This window comes from Opisthocomus hoazin, chromosome 1 (genome assembly GCF_030867145.1).
Source record: "Opisthocomus hoazin isolate bOpiHoa1 chromosome 1, bOpiHoa1.hap1, whole genome shotgun sequence".
Classification (NCBI taxonomy): Eukaryota; Metazoa; Chordata; class Aves; order Opisthocomiformes; family Opisthocomidae; genus Opisthocomus; species Opisthocomus hoazin.
Window position 1 is genome coordinate 133275837 of NC_134414.1, and position 18315 is coordinate 133294151.

At 51.3% G+C, this 18315-nt stretch overlaps 1 protein-coding gene across 2 annotated transcripts; it reads right to left on the reverse strand.

Annotated features, from left to right (window-relative positions):
• Window positions 1–338: 338 nt before the first annotated feature.
• On the reverse strand, window positions 339–16112 carry DRD3 (dopamine receptor D3). 2 transcript variants are annotated; one of them, XM_075412782.1, is made up of 7 exons: window positions 16017–16112; window positions 13782–14073; window positions 7017–7129; window positions 5683–5825; window positions 4364–4560; window positions 3139–3484; window positions 2005–2286 (listed from the first exon to the last, which is right to left on the reverse strand). In XM_075412782.1, the coding sequence occupies exons 2-7, from the start codon at window positions 14061–14063 to the stop codon at window positions 2090–2092; spliced, it is 1278 nt and encodes a 425-aa protein (XP_075268897.1). In that variant the 5' UTR covers window positions 14064–14073; window positions 16017–16112; the 3' UTR covers window positions 2005–2089. The 2 variants fall into 2 exon arrangements, with proteins under 2 accessions (XP_075268907.1, XP_075268897.1); XM_075412792.1 differs by lacking the exon at window positions 4364–4560 and having other exon boundaries at window positions 339–2286.
• Window positions 16113–18315: the final 2203 nt, after the last annotated feature.

Genomic DNA, 18315 nt, shown 5'->3' on the forward strand with positions numbered 1-18315 from the left:
CCTGTGCTGCCCAGCACCTTTGAGCAGATGCAGTAACACCACTGCACGCCTGCTTAGTGTAGCTGGGAAACAAATGGACCATATTTTCAGAACTCACATGCTAGAAGTGCTTAAAGCAGCCGTGGATTTTTTTCCCAGTTGCAAGTGAAATGCAAGCAATGATAAAGGCCTCTTGTGGGTGTCCGGGTGGCTGATCATCTTGTACAGGGAAAGTGTTAAGAGGGCTACAGGTGAGAAAAGGCTTATGGAAGGGCTACATTCGCTACAAAGGTACCAAAACTTCCAGTTACAGTCGGGTTTTATTGGATTAATGCAGTTACAATGCAGTACAGAGGGCATCTCCCCAGGCAAACAACACATGCTGGCCACGAGCATCTCCTCCCAAAACCCAGACAAAAGTAGAAGCTAGAGCTCTAGCTATGGCAGAGATGATGGGTTTGGCTTCATATTAGGAAAGAGAGGAAGCCCTTCCCAGACGGAGGAGCTGTGGCATGGGCACAGGCAGAGACAGCACGCACAGTTACGCCCACAGCTGTCAAACGAGCGCGGCCAACAGCACAGCTAAGCCTAGTCGTGGGAGCAAGAGCTGGAGCCTCTGACCCCGTACAGTGAGGGGCTGGGGAATGAGAGAAACACGTTGAGGCTGTCCCAGGTCAAGTTTGTCTACAGAAGGAGAAGAACATCACAGTGCCCCGACATGAGACCAGCTTGCATGGCACGGCAGGGCTTGTCTGGTGTTTTCACCCAGGAACTATCAGAGGTGGCTTTGTAAAACACTGCTGGGAAAGGAGAGCATGGCAGGGCTGCATGTGGCCAGCTCCTGGAAGCTGGGATGTGCGGGCACCTGTGTGCTGCCAACTGTGTTGGGGAGGGGAGCCAGGGAGCGTCCCGGGTTGGACCCCGAGGCACACGTCCCTCCTCGCTGGGAGGGATGCTACTGAAACAGCTCTCCCCCAGGAGTGGGCTGAAGCAGGAGATAGCACAGCAGTCAGACAGGACAAACCCTTAATCCAACATGCTCCTGATGAGGAGAGGAGCACAAACTGAGATCGGTTCCAAAGAGACCACGAACAAGTTTTGAGACAGGTTGCATGCAACCTGCCCCAGCTGAAAAAACAGGTTTGAATCTATTGCAGGCATGACTGGAGCTATCCTGGGCCTTGTTCGTTATTCAGTGGCCCCAGCAGATGACTGGGTGCATGGTAGTTAAGTAGTCACCAATCTGTCGCTGGTCCTTGGGTTGGGAAGAGAGGGGACGCTGGGACAGCGTTGAACTCCTCATGCGATCTGACCTACCAGCGGGATGGTAACCAACTCTCTACCTTGCAAGGAGCAACAAAATGCAAGCTGGAAGCACAGGGGAAGGTTTCATTCGCAACTGGGGCAATTTTCTCAAGGACTGAGACTGACCCAGTTCTATGGGCAAACCTTTTGATGGAGACAACAGGAGTGTTGTAATTTCTCCATCAGTGCTCTGTTTCTAAGATCATTGCCACATTTTTCGCTCGTGGGTCCTGACTGAAGGGATCAGGGTCCTTATCAAAGAGGTCATGTTCTGCCCCCTTATCAGGACTGCTGTGTGCGAGCTGGGTGCCTTCTGCAGGCGGAGGCTCCAGCCATGGGGAAGGCAGCTGTGCTCCCAGCACATGGGCTGAGGAGACGAGAGATGCTCTCCGCTTTGCGTCCCGTGCGCTGCGGTTGCTGACCTCCCACTGCGCGCCCGGGTCTGCCTCCCAGCACCGCTGTGCCCAGCGCTGAGGGACTCCCTGGTTCGCCTCTGTGTCTTCTTCCCTCCCTTCCCCAGAAGCTGGGGACTTTCTCACGCTGTCCTCAGCAGGAGCGCCGAGGAGGCTGGGTGTGGGAAGCCAGCCGTGCAGGTGGGGTGCGTTCCTGCTCTGCGCTCTGGTGCGGAGGGTGCCCGGCTGTCAGCAACGACCACCTCACGCCGACCAGCAGCGTTCACAGCCGAGGGGAGAGCATCGCTCCCCACAGCCTGTCAAGCGGAGGGAGGGAAGGGCCCCGCACCCCGTTCCCAGCCCAGGAGTCTGGTGCAAACCGCAGCCCGTGCAGCCCGGTGCTGGCCCCGCGGTCAGCAGCAGAGGATCTTGAGGAAGGCTTTGCGGAAGTCGGTGTTGAAGGTCGTGTAGATGATGGGGTTGAGGGCACTGTTCACGTAGCCGAGCCAGGTGCTGGCACTGTAGAGCCCTGGGGGCACATGGCAGGATGGGCAGTGGGCATTGAGGATGTGAATCAAGAAGAAGGGCAGCCAGCAGACTATGAATGTCCCTGGGTTTAGAGAGAGAGAGAGAAAACAGTCCATGACTTTAGGGAAGCAACTGCTTGGAAAGGGGCCTGCAACTGTGTCCTCTCCCTCCATCCTCTCACTATTTCCACGCGCGTGTCTGCATTCGGTAAATGCTGAAGGTGACGTTTATTCCTGATGGAGAGGGACTTGGCAAGAGCCCAGGCTCCTTGGGACCAGTTATGTGAATGGACGGATGGGGCTTCAGAAGTGGCCTGGGGACAGACAAAAGCAAGCGGCCGCAACCTAGAGGGAAAGACTGCTGCCTTAGCTGCCTTAACCAGTTACGATGAGGGCTGCATTATTTCCCTGCTAGTGCTGAGTTAGTGAGGGGAAGCAGAGCGTCTGGCAACCGTGGCAGGTGACTGGGGCACCAGTCTCCTGGCTTCTCCATCCAGCTGTGTGAGCTGATTCCTCTGCTGCTCCTTGCCTCAGTTTCCCCTTCTGTAATTGAACCTAAGAGCGGCTGCATGTATGGAAAGTTAGGATTTTTCCATCTTAATAATAATAATAATAATGGAAAAGGGAAAGGAAAGGTGTTGGCTGTTGGTGCCTCTAGCAGGGCTTGCTGGCCAGTGATTTAAAACAAAAGGGTAACAAAGCATAGCAAACAAAACACTAAGATACTTGGCTCTCCACACTTGAGAGCATTTTACCCTAGATCCCTAAATGTCCCACGGTTCTCTCTCCTAAGTTTGTGGAGCAGGGACAGCTGAAGTTTGGGCCTGGCTTGCATTTTTTTAATCTCAATACTGTATTGGGAGATTCCTTGCTCTTGTGAGTCCCAAACCACCCCCCACCCATGCACCCCACTAGAGAGAGGGGCTCTCACTCACCCAGGACAATAGCTAACATCTGTGTAGCCTTCCTCTCCCGAAGCTGGATCAGCCGGGGCTGCTGGTGCGCTAGCTTCAAAGAGCTGATGGTTTTGCCACTGCTGAGCCTCCGTACCTCCAGCCCTGGCTTCGTACTCTTCCTCCTCTCTTCCAGCCTGCTGTGTTGTGTAGTCCCTGGTGTCCTGGTGAGGGATGCCTCGCGGCAGAAGCTGCGGTACCGCTGCAGGCTGAAGACTGTCAGCAGCTTCCTTTTGGTAGGCATCTCCTGGCCGGAGCATTTGAGTGGAAGACAGTGGGGAAAGGTGCCTTGGCATCTGTTTGGCAAAGTTTTTCTGTCCGTGTGTTCCTGCAAAAGAGGATGCCACAGAGGAACTCGGAACCATCCAAACCATTCACTGGGTAAAAGGAAGATGAGGAAAGTTGTAGGAGTCATCCTTAGCCCCACTTGCTTCTTAGGTTTGCACTATATCCTCTGGACCGACCTTGGCTTATCAGAGGGGTGAACCAGCACCGGAAAACTCTCTCTCCATCCCACCAAGGAGAAGCATAAGAACAAGAAGAGCTGGAACACCCACTCTGCTAACCTTTCACTTGTATTTTTGTGTTGGCCCTGCTCCCCTCAGCATCCCCACCCTTTTAAAATGTATCTTCACTGTGAGAAAATGGGTAAAAGCAGCAGATGTGTGTGACCAGGCGATCCCTTTCAAACCATTGTGCTGGTTCCCATGGTTGCAGATATTTCATCTCGAAAGGTCAGTGGAACGAATGCTCCATGCACCATGAGCATTTTGACCTCTGAAGTCTGTCAGATGAAGAGGGTTTTTTTTAAACAATCTAGGTTAAAATCCTGTGAAGGCCTGAGAACAAAGCTTCATCAAGCAAAAATCAATAAATTAAAATCAATAAATGAAGAAATTAGCCAGACTTCTGCATGGCTGAGGAAGCCCTGCTCTGAAGAAATATTGAAGTAGGCTGTGCTCTTTTCTAATTGCCTGGTTCTAGAGGGCAGAGATACCCAGGGAGTATCCTCTTTCTAGAGGGCAGAAAAGGATTTAACTGGAGCTTCTGCATCTCAGATATCATGGTGTATGAGTGAGGGGTGGGATGAAAACATGACATGTCCCTTCTTTACGCTTTCTGTTCTGCACTTTGACCCTTTGAGGAGAAGAGATGATGCATGCCCTGTCCTTTTTGACAGCTCCTATTGCAATCATGTGGGTCTTACTTTGTGTGCATAACACGGTTTGGTGCTGGCGCTGTGGCTGCCCTGCCGGGTGAGGGTTCGCTTCTTTTGTCTTTGTCTTAGCACGAGGTAAATCCGGACATAGAGCAGCAGGGTCACCATGAAGGGGAGGTAGAAGGACACCAAAGAGGAGTAGATGACGAAAATAGGGTTGGATATGGAACAGACACTGGGATCCCCTGGGGAGGAGAAGAGAGAGAGAAAGGAGTGGCTGAGCTGCTTCAGTTTAGTACAAGGAGGCTCTGGTACGTTGGCAAAGCAAGCCGAAAGGTGGCTGGGGGAGAAAGGCAGTCTAAGGATTGCAAGTATCTCCTATCTCTGTTGTTGCAAATCATACCGTGGCCTACACACTCACCTAACTGATGCTTAAAATGGACTCTACCTAGGGCCATCTAGCATGACCCAGCATGCATCCACCTGCTTTTCTGGCCAACAGCTCTGCCCTCTTCTCTCATGTTTATTCCCATCCTTTCTCAGAGGATCCTTTCTCCTTTCATCCTTTCTTCTGTTCCTCTGACGGCCTCTGAACTGTCTAGATGCAGAGGTGTGTCTTCATCCCCATCTGTCTGGACCAGGCACTGGGGGAGCGTGGCGCTTCCCTCCCCTGTCCCCTTCTCGCCTCAAGCACTGCACAGAGGATGGATGGGGAGCAGAGGACTTCTGCCTATGGCTCGCAGCAAGGAAGGCTCCCCTGTCCCTCTGCCTCCAGGAAAAATGGGCTGCCCTAGGCGAGGGGAAGGAGAAAGACCAACCTGCTTCCAAGGAGGAGGCTAAATTGTTGGCTCTCCTCAAGGGATTAGCTGAGGAAGCAGACAGCCAGTTGGATGGGAAGGAGGTTTCTCACAAGCAGCGCCAGTATGCAGTCCTTGCAGTTTAGAAAAGTGTCTTGTATCAGATTTAAAACTGTGTATCTGGACCTGTTGCTGTTGGCAAGATGCAGTAAGTTTGATGTATGTGCTGGAAGTGCTGCATGTCTGGAGATTTGCTCTGTGTGCACAGTGACTGGGGGGATTTCTAGACCTGGACACTTTGATGGGCATTGATTTGGCAGTAAAGCCGGCAGGTCTGTCCTCAGAGCAATAGTCAGTGTCTGCCTGAGCAAATGCAAGTTTATAGATAAGAGCACATCTGCTCTCCAGCCCTGGAGATTTTTTCTCACCCTTCACAGTGTGCTTTCCAGTTCCCTAAAATTTCCTGTAACTTGGAAAGTCTGCAGGACCTACGTTATATGACCTGGCCATACACAGGGCAGCTCCATTTCCAACCCCTCTCTGCGTGCTACTGTTTGGGATGTCACCTACCTGTAGTATTGAAGCCAAAGAGGAGAGGGCACGACACTGCGAACGCCAGCATCCAGACTATCACGATCATGAGAGAGACCCTCCTGCAGGAGCTCTGCCCCGTGCTGTACTGGTACTGAACTGGTTTCACCACTGCAGTATATCTGCGGACCAAACCAGGTCCAGAAAGAGGAGAGGTAAGAATGGAGGGAGGAAAAGGAAAAGGACCAGGTTTTACAAGGAGAAATGAAAGCCACATAGGGAACATGATGGGGAACATGATGAGGAAATGGAAGAGAAAAGAGAGAAGGTCAGATGATGAGATCAGCAATTTGTAGAAATGGTAAGTGGGGCGTTGGGAGGAGGAGCAGACCAAATCAGTTAGTTGGCAGCACTGCGGAGAAACGCTCTGCAGAACTGCCAGCATTGTGAAGCTACACAACCTGCAAAACCCCAGGAAACCCCCATCACCCAAGCCCCTAAGGTTATATGTGCACTGGTGGGAAAGCTCAGCCTCTGGAGCAACCACAGCCAGCCACACTCTGTGCCTCAGCTGCCCGCTCCGGCGTCGGTCTCACTGACAGTCAGAGGATCGCCCGTGAGTGGGTGTCCAGGGCCTTTGGCTGCCGGGGTGCCCCAGGGGTGCAGCTCAGCAAGGCTGATTTGAAGGCACAGGAGTCTCATCTTTTGGATAGCCCAGGGGCTGCTCCTTGCAGACAGAGTTGAAACGAAGCAGGGATAAAGATTCCAATGGAGGAACACTGGATCAACCCAGAGTTCAGAGCTGCTTCATATGATTACCCTTGAACCACATACTACAAAGCTACAGCATGCAATGCTTTTTCTTCCCCCACTCCTCTGTCCTAACAGCACCACATTTGCCAAGGTCTTGGCTCCCAGCCCTCAGCGTTCCTTAAAATAGGCTCAGTTTTAAGATGCAGGAGAACAGATTAAGGCAGAAGATTACACAGCAATAATCTTCACCCTTTCCTATGTATATGGCAGGATTTTGTTTATTTAAACTTCATGGGTGAGGTCTCCAGAAGGAGAAACCCTCTTTGAGACTCAGTGGGAATTCTGCTTCCCGCCTTTAAAAGGCATGAGAATGTGGTTGGCTACCTACTGGTGATGTTTTCTGGCTCGTGCCTCTGCCCTTAAGTGCAGACATCTTCTAGCACATGGCTGGCAGAGACATATTAATAGCAGTAGTGGCAGTGACAGACTTGCAGGGAGGTTTGTGTTCCAGAAGACACTGACGCTGCCTGTGCAAACCCTGCTTCCTTGTCCCTGCCACGCTGGGGTACGGGGCCGACCCTCATCTCCAATCTATCCCCCTGGGTGCTGTTGGCTCTCACCTGTCAATGCTGATAGCACAGAGGTTTAAAATGCTGGCTGTGCACATCATTACATCCATGGTGACGAAGATATCGCAACAGATGCGGCTGAAAGTCCAGACTCCTCCGGTCACCTGCACCAGCAACCACAAAACGGTCAGCCCTGTTCTGCACCGTGTCCTGATGAGTTATGTATAAGGAGGTGCCCTCCTCCAAGCATGTCAACAGCTAGGTGAGCTCATGTCCACTGTGATGTGCAGAGGGAAACTGAGGGACCTATCTTGTGTGCAAGACAACACAGTGGTAGGTCATGGAGAAAGAGACACACCTTGATTTCAATCCTTTAGTTACTCTTACAGAGAGAGGCAGGCTGAAGAAATAGATAACAGCTATCCCTTCCCTTAAGGCCTAGCATGATAAATTGATTTAAATTTGATATCATTGTATATATCCTTTGATTAAGGGTTATCTGAGGAAATCTAAGGGCTGAAAGTGTTTCTCAGCTTAGCTGCTGGAGTTGTCTTGCAGGCAGTGAGCTGGAAAAGTGCTGCAAATTTTATGCATTTATGTATGAAACAGAGACCTGAGACCAGAGGCTTCTCTAAAATCTTATTTGGATTCTTATCTCAGTTACAGATTCTGACTATTAGATCTGAGTGAGAACTCACAAGCTCTTCAGATAAAGGGTTTTGGCTTGCTACCATGTCGAGCTTTTGTTCTGGTTGTTTTGCATTTTTAATCTGAAGTATGTAATCGTGACAGCTTAGCTGTGGCCAATCTTTGTGACAGAGAAATGCATTTTTTGGCCCAGACATCAAGTTCATGACAACGACCTTTTCAGCTGACAACAACATGCTCCAAGCACCGTGTGGCACTGCTCTTCCAGAGGCTGGGATGACAGCCTGCCTCCGAGCGAGGGGGTCTGCCGCAGCACCCGCTCCTTGCAGGACATCAACAAGGAGGCAGCCTGTTGGTAAGGCAAGCCCGCTGGATGACTACAGCAAATCAACCTAATGCTGCACTGGTTGGAGAAGGTGGGTAGGAGAGAAAAAAGGGAGGGAAGTCCTTGCCCTGGATTTTAGCCCTTAACCCTGTAGATCCTGCTGGTTCAGCTGGACTCTGGGAAGCTATCAGGAACCAGCACTAGTTCCTGGTCTCTCTGCTTACATTTAGACCACATCTGGAGTACTGCATCTGGTTTTGGGGCCCCAGCACAGAAAGGCCATTGATGAACGGGACCAAGTCCAACAGAGGGCCACCGAGACAGTCCTTGAGGGCTGAAGCACTTGTCCTGTGAGGAGCAGCTAGGGGAACTGGGCTTGTTCAGCCTGGAGAAGAGGTGGCTTTGGGGGCAGGACTTAACAGCAGTTCCCCAGTGCCGAATAGGAAGTTACTAAGAAGGCTGAAGCCAGGATACTAAGAAGACGGACCCAGTTTTTTCACAGTGGTGCGTGGTGAGAGGACAAGAGGCAACAGGCCTAGGTTGAAAGCAGAAAGGTTCAAACTGGTTATGATGGTAAACTTTCTGACCATGAGGACAGCGAGGCAGTGGAGCCGGTTGCTTGGTGAGTCTGTGCAGGCTCCATCCTTGGAGGTTTTCAAGACCCACTCAAAAATACCCATTGCAGATCAGGCTGGAGAGGGTGCCACAAGTAAGCTTGGCTTCTCAGGCAGTGGGTCAACCCTGCAGCAAGTGTCAACGCCTAGGAAGGATGCAGCTCCCTGCAGAGAGAAGCACTTGTATAGATACAGAATTCACTCTGTGTGAGTTGTTTTCAGAGTTGTGTAAGAAATAATCCTGAGAAATTTAACTGGTTTTGATTGTGGCCGTGTTCCTGCACATGTGCAGAGAAACTCGCTGAGGTGAGCTGTGTCTTTAGGGTGTTCTCTGCTGGACCCAGCTGCTGTGTGTCAGAAGTCAGGTATGAGTCAGTCTTCCATTAGACCCCCGGACTCTGAATGCAGTGGGAAGAAATGGGAATTCGCTTGCAAAGTGCAGTGGGGAACTGTGCTTTCATCTTCAGTTCTCTGATACTTGTGGGGCTCCTTTGTTTTCTTCTAAAAAAAGCAAGCAATGAAAAAAAAAACCAGACCAAACTCTTAGAGCTTTTCTGCAAAATTAAGTAGGTTACAAGATGTGCAAACTGAAGGCTGTCCTTCTGAAATCAGGCAGATTAATAGGTAGGTTCAGTCTCCAAAGAAACCCCAAGCTGTTTTTGCTTTAGTTGCAGATTTTGAGATCTGCTTGACCACCTCAAAACATTAAAAAGCCTTATAAATGCTGGAAGGCTCTGCAGTGGGACCTGGTAAGGGGTGTTTCTGTAGTCTGAGGCAAAATGCAATGCAGTGCCTATGTGATCTGTGGAGTTTGAAGAGTATTTCACCAAGAGCTGGTGCCAGGTGTTCGCATGAAAGCCAGCTGCACCAGCCCAGCAGATGTACAGGCACTTAACTGAGGGAGTTTCCAAGGTCCTGAGCACATTCAAACGCTAAGCCTGAAAAGAAGCACTGGGAATGTGAACTATGAAAACAAGAAGGTGGTGGTGGGAATGGCTCTGAAATGAACCCTCTCAGGCTGATGGATTCAGATCACACCACTTGCATACTAAGCTGTAGTTGGTATGAAGAGGATGCCTGACAGATCAAAACATTGGGCTAAAACCCCATCCTCCTCTCCACCAGCCACAACTTCTAAAATGGGGAGCAGCTCTGGTGAAGTTGTTGAAGTAGATATTATTTACCTGTGGGGTATGCAAACCCAGAATTTATTCCAGAATTTAAACATTGAAGAAAAGCCTTTTTATTACAGGCCTCATTCATAATTTTAAAAATTCTATTTCTGCTCTTCCTTTTCTTGCTCTGTTCTGCTTATCTTTGTTACAGCAGCTACAACCTGCCACTGTGCATTTCTGGTTTTCCTGTGCTGGCAGGGTACATATGCTTTATCCCTCTAGTGCCTTTTGTCCAGGAACCTCAAAGCACATCACAGGTATTAATTGAATGAACCCTCACAACTGCCTGGGTTAGGTGGATGGTCAAATATTATTCTCTTACAGGTGATGAGAGAAAACCACAGAGAGACGAGCTGATACAATCTCTCATTACCACTCAGTGCGTGTGCAGCAGAAGTGGGAATAGACTTCAGGGTGAAATCCTGGCTCTGTCAAAGACAATGCTAAAGCTCCCTATAGACTATTCTCACCTCATCTTTCTTGATGACCTGTCTGCTTTATCCAAAAAATTGCAGTATTAGTATTTTTAACTTTCCAACTCTACAGAAAGTCTTCCTTTTTTTTTTTTTAAATCATTGTGCATTCCTAACTTATTCAAATCCATCACTATCCTGAATCCTTAGAAAAAACCCTAAAAGAATCTCTGTAAATCAGATTTGTATAGTGATGCAGTATTGAGCAGTACATGGATGGAAAAGATTAAAAGTATGAACACAAAGTTGCATCAGGTGATGACAAGCATGTAACTAGCAGTGGCTCTGAGCATGCTCACTTAAGTGTTTTGTGTCTAAGACAGCGTTCTTCTTGGGGGTGCCATTAGCTCCTCGCAGCTGTGAAATGGCTGCTTGTGCTTTTGCACAGCAAGAGTAACTAAGAGCATGTGTGAGGTCAGGCCAGCTGACACATGGTAAACTGCTGAGCTGCAGTAACTCCGTTGTCTGCCCTCACTTTGATGGGAGTCTGGTGAGCTCCTTGAGCTCAAAGAGCAGTTGTAGGTCTCACTGTTCTGGTGTTAAGAGCCACAGAAGAGGAGATAGGGTTACTCTCACATACTCTGAATAGAGCTGCAGGTGAGACATCAGTGGCAATCATCTTCTGAAGATATTTTTCCTTTGGAGGTAGAACTGGTTGTTATGAGAAGATTGAGAAGGATGCTCCAGGCCATGCTGCTACATGTCGTCCTCCATTTATACCATGACTATAAAGCATGAGGGCATTTAATGCCATCAAACTCCAGTGGGCATGATGCTCTAATGCCACTGTCTTAGAAACCTTGGTGAGCTTCAGCATTCGCAGCAGCCACAGCATCAGAGGTCAGTAAAGAGTTGGGGTAGCAGTACTGGTATATTAGACCTACCCGCTGACTCCAGAAGATTGCTAGACACAGTGCTGGATAGCATTTTTGTTCCAGACACTTCATTAGCTGGAGACGAGGATTTTGAGGTTATGAAATGTTCCTATTGCTGCTCTGTCACAGCCTTCCCAAAAGACTTCTCAGAAACAGTTCTGGTCTGCATGACTGATAAAATGACAAATTTCATGGAGAAGGTCCAGGCCACAGATGGCTCTAAAAATTGAGTGTATAACACAAAGTTCACAAGTGACATTTAAATCTGAGGTATTCATCCACCTTTAGCTTCTCCGTAAATAATGGCCAGGTTTCAGGTGTCTGATTCGGCAGACGTTCAGTAGATGAATAGGTATTGTATGCAGTTTTGGGGACTGACTGATTTCTTGGCAATTTCCAGGCCTATAATGTACTGAAGCATGATGCCATTTCCACTTCACTGGTAGCATCGTTGATCCATAAACAGCAGAAAATATCTAAACGGCTTTGGGGCTGTTTTGGACTGTTTTATTAATCTTCATCTTGCTGGAGTCCTACAGCCCAGTTCTCTGGGAGATATTTCCCAATGCTGGGAGTGGTAGGTTGGGTTTGGGATGTGTATGAGTTCTTCTCCCTGTGGTTTGGGTGACTCTTGACTCAGCTACTTTGATTCTCCAAGCTCCAGAGATGGAAATGAATCTTGAATGGGTCTACAAACACAACTAGAAAATGGACCTACTGTGGTGCTCACAAACTGTGACCACAGTACTGCACGGGGGCAGAGGCTGCTTCGCAGCTGTGCCTCTCTCCTACCCTCTCCACAGCGAGAGCGAGTGGTAAGTCTTTTCTAATGCAAAGCACATTGTGATTTCATTAAAGATTGGAATACGCTTGAGGTGATGATGGGCTATTCCAGTCTGAAATAAAATGTAACTTTTAATAATGTTTTTTAGTTGCTATTGAATTGCAGAGTCTAATTCTGTCTTGCTGGGATGGTGTCCTGTTGGGGGGGGGGGGTGCGTCTCCTTGCTTTTCAATCATTCGTTGTAACACAACTGAGCTGTACATGTCCTGCAGGCCATCTCCAAGACCTCTCCACACAGGTTAGTCTAAATGTTGCTACTGACTTCATTAGGAACATGACCACACATGCAGTATCGTGGTGCTCTCTTTGTTCCTTCACTCCACAGTGATGCTATACATAAATAATTAACCATCAATTCCCTTATTAATAATGCTTATGCACAGAGAAAACCCTTAATTTCTCTTAATTGTAGCCTTGCCGAGACTGCAGTGGGCACAGTTTGGGAGAGTGCACAAGTACGAGGGAAATGCCTGGGCTGGGTGCCAAAGCTTAGAGCTGTGTGGCCTATTCAACATACTCCGGTGGCAGAGGAGGGCTGTAGGCCACTGCCAGTCCCCTCCTACTTGGTCAAACCTCCTTGTACCCACATAGCAGGTCTGGCATTTGCTGGTGGTGTCCTGTCTTGTCCTGATTTCTGTTTGTGCTCTGCGCAGTCCATATGCACAAGTCAAAATTCCTCTCTGCTTCTGCTTTGTTTTGCGGGAAAGAGGTCAGCCAAAGGTGGGCAGCCGCCAGCAGAATATTTACCTTACACTGCAGCCTGATCCTGGCTTGCCCCTTACAGAAAGAGCATGAGGCTTCAGCGAGATCGTAGCTCAGAGGCTTACTCTGTCTCTGTTAGCATGACAACAGGGTACTAGGGCTCAGCTGAAAGCTTATGGCTGATACACGTTCGCTCTAATTTTTCTAAACTTACCAATTTTTGTGAATTAGTGTAAAAATGCTGAAGGAAATGGATAAAAATGTCAGCTGTAGCATACCTTCATGTATTTACTTTGGTAAAAATGTTTGCCCCAGGAGCGTCTTCAGTAATTCAGGATTTTGCCAATGTGTGGGATTTGGTTTCCATCTTTGCTGCCCTGTATCTGGTGGTGTGTCCACACTGTGCACCATCATGCCAGTACATTTTTGTACCAGCCCAATGTGCAGAGATGAGGGAAATGGAGAATAAAACCGCAAGGGCTTAATGAGTCCTCTGAAGTTATTGTGAAAATGCTCACATGACTTATAGAGATTTTTGGAGCATGTTCTTCAGCTTCATCTCTTTGTCAGCCTGCTTGGGGACTGTTGCTTGGAGCTGACCTAACATCATGGATGTCAAGGCTCTTAAACTCCACAGGAGACGAGGGGTTGATTGCACTCGCTTGTTTGCTGGCCAGCAGGAGTAGGCATTGATCTGGGCTCTGAGATGAGTTCCTATAAGGTATTTCCACCTTATTGTCTCCCCCTGCCATTCCTGAATCATCATGGAGCTCACTGGCAACCCTTCCGGCTGATGGAGTCAGCTTCAAGGATGCTCAGATGAAAGTGGTATTAGCACATCAAAACCCACAATCTACATTACTGGCTGTAGTCCAGCCCAAAGAGGCTGTGCTCTGCCAGGAAGAGCAAGGCTCAGGGTATCTGCTGGCAGGTGGGACTGTGGTGTGTTTGTCCAGCATGTGCCCAGCCTACAAGGGCCACTGCATGACATTGTGGGCTGCCACCCCCCCCCCTCCAAGTGCCCCAGAGCTAGCTGGGGGGTTAAAATGTGAGTGGACTTTATCTGTACCAGTGCTGGCCTGTCCTTAGAGCGTGCACTAATGCTGCTGAACTCGTACTGGGGTTAAGTACTGCCAATCTTAGTCCTGAGATGTACTCACCTCCAGGTACACTCCCCATGGCATCACCAAAGTAGCCACCAGCAAGTCCGCCACCGCCAGGCTCACCACAAGGTAGTTTGTGGTGGTTTGCAAGGTGCGTTCCCTCAGCACGGCTAGGCAGACCAGCACGTTCCCGAAGATGATGGCCAGAATCAAGATGCAGTAGCAGAGGGCGTAGTAGGCATGCGAGTGTGGCAGGTCAGGCTCTGTAGTGTTGTCTGCCCCACAGGGAATGGGGTCGGTGGTGTTAGGATGACTGCTGGTTCTTGTGAAGAGGGCCATGGGGACCACACTGCAAAGAGAAAGAAGGAAACGACTGAAAATCAGAGCTCTACAATAATTGTGGAGAAATGCAGTCTGAAAGACGACAATTTGCAGTGCTGAGGAAGACCTAATGCGGTACCCAAACCAGGGCTTGCCCAGAAGCTTGGAACTAGTATCTTTTCTTCGGGGAAGTACCTTCCTTCTTCCCTCATCGAAAAATGTCTTCATGCACTCGAGCGCTGGGCAGCCCGGCAGAGAGACCGCACCTGCAATGCTCAAGGAGCCTCTCGAGCCCCCGCCGCCTGGCAGCGAGCACCACCTACGGAATTACTCTTTTCCTGTGACGTGCTTCTGTCCCAGGCCTTCTGCTGCGACAACGCTCCGCTTCAGCCCTGCCTGCCTCACCAAAGCTTGGCTGTCGGCGCTGCCCCCGTTTCATCCATGCTGTGCTCCGTGTTTTCCATACGTGGCCAGGAGATGCGCTTCCTGTGCTGAAGAGCAGATCGACTTGTCGTTTGCAACGAAATAACGGAAGGATGCTTGCAGGGTACTCTGCATTTCTTTTTCCTACAATGGATTCGTGACTGTGCTCAGGAACCTGCCCTTTTTTGATTTCGAAGGAGGATGATTTTTTCCAAGGCTATGAAGCCTGCTGTCCCAGGGTTGTTCTGTGACATTCAATTGCTCATATCTGATTTTTTTCTTCCTTTGCTAGTGCTCCCATCGCTGAACTAGCCATCAACATGACAGGTACGAAAGGCAAGGACAAAACTTTGCAATGCCGATGGTATAAATACTGCTCCTTGTTGCAGCTCAGCCCTCGACCAGCAGCACCTGCGATGCACACACTTCTGGAGGAGTAGCTGTGCAATCACTCCAGCATATATTCGTCCTTGAAACTGGTGTCACTTGCTCCTGCTGATTTGTAGTTGGGAGAGGACAAGGGCTGAACGAGATGGAGACTGAACTTCCCCCCGTCCCGTGCACAGAGATCCCTCAGGACAGGGATGAACTCTCATGGCACGTGAAAAAAAGTTTGAAAGTGCCTGCGCTGTCTCTCCTTCTCTCTCTTTCTTCTGCCTGCTCCTGACAAAGAAATTCAGCCTTCCACTGGATCTGAAGGATTTCCCGTAGCGTGAGCGCCGCTGCCGAGTCCGGGGCTGTTTGTTCACAAAACAGTTCAGCTGCAGCCACCCAAAGACTGGGTTCGTTTTGCAGCGTCCCTTGCACCGACACCGCTCCCGCTGTGGGAAATCTGTATTGTCTGGGGCCGTGAAAGGCTGGTTCTGTAGCGTTGGAAAAAAATCTACATTAAGCAGCTGCCTAGCTGATAAGCAAAGCCAGGACAGGGAATGAAAAAACCAGCACGCAGAATATAACCAAAAGGCTTAAGGCACCGCATTACACAGTTTGCCTGCAGGTTCCCTCCTCTGTCTCCCCTCCCTCACACCCTAAAGCACCGTTTTCGACTCTCACTGGGAGGCCAGTCTTTCCCACCAGGATCCCCCCCAGCTCCCCACCCTCAGCCCTGCCAGGACCCCTGCCCTGGACTGCCCCCCACACCTTGCTCTGCCCGCAGCCGGGGTGCTGCCAAACCAGGCGAGTGCCGGGGTACCGGGGTGCTGCTGCGCCGGGGTACCGGGATGCTGACAATGTGCCGGGGCAGGGGGGGTGCCCGCACGGGGGGTGGCGGGACACGGGGGTGCAGGCACACCGGGGCACCAGGGCAGGGGGACGCCCACCACCCGGGGCACCCCGGCAGCCAGCTGCGGCAGGGACGGGGGTCGCTGCCGTGGGGCCGAGCAGGCGAGGGGAAAGGGAAGGATGCTCCTCCCGGAGGTCTCGGCCTCGGAGGGGTCGGGGCGCGGGTCCCAGTCTGGAGGGGGGCTGGCACCGGGAGGGTGGGGAGCGGGGGGGGAGGCGGCACCGGGAGGGTGGGGAGCCGGGGGGGAGGCGGCAATCAGGACTTACCCCCGGCCCGCCGGGCCGTGGCACCGCCGCGGAGCTCGGTCCCGGCGCCGCTCCCGGTGCCGGTCCCAGTGCCGGATTCCGCTGCCGGTCCCGCTCCCTCCCGGTGCCGGTCCCGCTCCCTCCCGCCGCCCTCCCGGCGCGGAGCCGCGGGGCGGGGCCGGTCTGGCCGCCTCCCCCCCGCCCCCCCCCCCCCCCCGGGACCCCGCGGTGGCCGGGGAGCGGGCAGCCGGCCCGGGGGCTGCCCCTCTCCCGGAGGCACCCGGCGGAGGGGGCTCGGCGGGTTTCGGCGCCGGGGGATGCAGCAGGGGTCCCTTCGCTGACGGGCTGACCTGGCGCTGCCCGGGGGGCCAGGCGGGGAGCCGGGCACCCGAACCCCGGGCCGTGGGGGCTGCCCACGCCGCGGCGGAAGGCAAGTGGACCGACCCCGAAAGGTGACCCTGCGAGCCGTTAGTCTAAAAAAATTATCGAAGTAGAGGTGATTTTAAAAAAGGAGAGAATTAAAAAAAAAATAAAAATCTTTAAATAAACTGCCTTAAACCTGAGATGGAAGAGTGCTGGGTGACCTGGGAGGAAGCCGGGACGGAGGGTGAAGCCGGGGAAGGGTCCCTCTCCCGGCACCGCTGCCCGCAGGCGCGGCACGCCTCAGCCCCCACGGCCAGAGCTGGGCTGCAGCCACCACCGCTCAGCTGTGGCTTCCCTTCAGGCCTGAGGTCAGGGCTGCGAAGCCCGGTTCTCCTCCGACTGTGGTCCCTGGGAGGGCTCTCTGGGGTACGAATGGCTGGGTCGAGACCCGCTGGTGCATGGCTGAGTCGAGATCTGCTGGTCAAGCTAAGGGGCAAGAGGGAACGGCACAGACAGTGGAAGCAGGGGCAGATATCTTGGGAAGAGCATCGGGACGCTGCCCGGTTGTGTAGGGATGGGGTCAGGAGGGCCAACGTGCAAACGGAGCTGGACTTGGCAAGGGATGCTGAGAATAACAAGAAGGGCTTCTACAGGTATGTCAGCCAGAAAAGGAAGGTTAAAGAAAGCGTACCCCCCCGATGAGCAAGAATGGCAATCTCCTATCAACACATGAGGAGAAGGCTGGGGTTCTCAGGAATTTTTTTTTCTCAGTCTTCACTGGCAACCTCTCTCCTCATCCCTCCCCAGCTGATGACCTTCTTGTTCTCTACAGCTAACTGACAGGAGGTTGTAGTGAGGCAGGTGTTGGTCTCTTCTCCCAGGTAACTTGCGACAGGACAAGAGGCAGTGACCCCAAGTTGCGTCAGGGGAGGTTTAGATTAGATATCGGGAAAAATTTCTTCACAGAAAGAGTGGTCAGGCATTGGAACAGGCTGCCTAGGGAGGTGGTGGAGTCACCATCCCCGGAAGCATTCAGAAAACATGTAGATGTGGCACTTCAGGATATGGTTTAGTAGGAATGGTGGTGTTGGGTGGATGGTTGGACTCAATGATCATAGAGGTCTTTTCCAACCTATGATTCTATGATTCTATGATTATGATTCTGATGTAGTCCCTTGATCATAGAAAGCCACAAGGTTGGTCAGGCAGGACTTGCCCCTGGTGAAGCCATGCTGGCTATCTCAAATCACCTCCATGTGCCTTAGCATAACTTCTAGGAGGACATGTTCCATGATTTGAGACAGCCAGCACGGCTTCACCGAGGGCAAGTCCTGCCTGACCAACCCAGTGGCTTTCTATGATGGAGTGACTACATCAGTGTGCAAGGGAAGAGCTACAGGTGTGATCTATCTGGACTTCTGTAAGGCCTTTGACACAGTCCCCACAACATTCTTCTCTCTAAATTGGAGAGATATGGATTTGACGGGTGGACTGTTCAGCGGATAAGCAGTTGGTTGGAAGGTCACAGCCAGGGGGTGGTGGTTGACGGCTCGATGTCCAAATGGACACCAGTGACAAGTGGTGTTCCTCAGGTGTCCGTACTGGGACCAGTGCTGTTTAATGTTTTCATCAACGACTTAAACAGCAAGATCAAGTGCACCCTCAGCAAGTCTGCAGACGACACCAAGCTGAGTGGTGCAGTTGACACACCAGAAGGACAGGATGCCATCCAGAGGGACCTGGACAATCTTGAGAAGTGGGCCTGCGTGAATCTCATGAGGTTCAACAAGGCCAAGTGCAAGGTCCTGCTAATGGGTCGGGGCAACCTCCAGCATCAGTACAGGCTGGGGATGTAGGGATTGCGAGCAGCCCTGCCACGAAGGACTTGGGAGTAGTGGTGGATGAAAAGCTGGACATGAGGCACCAATGTGCACTCACAGCCCAGAAGGCCAAACAT

Coding starts and splice junctions, on each gene's coding strand:
- DRD3 (XM_075412782.1), bottom strand. CDS start 14,063: ATGGCCCTCTTCACAAGAACCAGCAGTCATCCTAACACCACCGACCCC. Junction 7,130..13,781: donor CATGGGGAGTGTACCTGGAG/GTGAGTACATCT, acceptor TTGCTGGTGCAG/GTGACCGGAGGAGTCTGGAC. Junction 5,826..7,016: donor TGTGCTATCAGCATTGACAG/GTGAGAGCCAAC, acceptor TTTGGTCCGCAG/ATATACTGCAGTGGTGAAAC.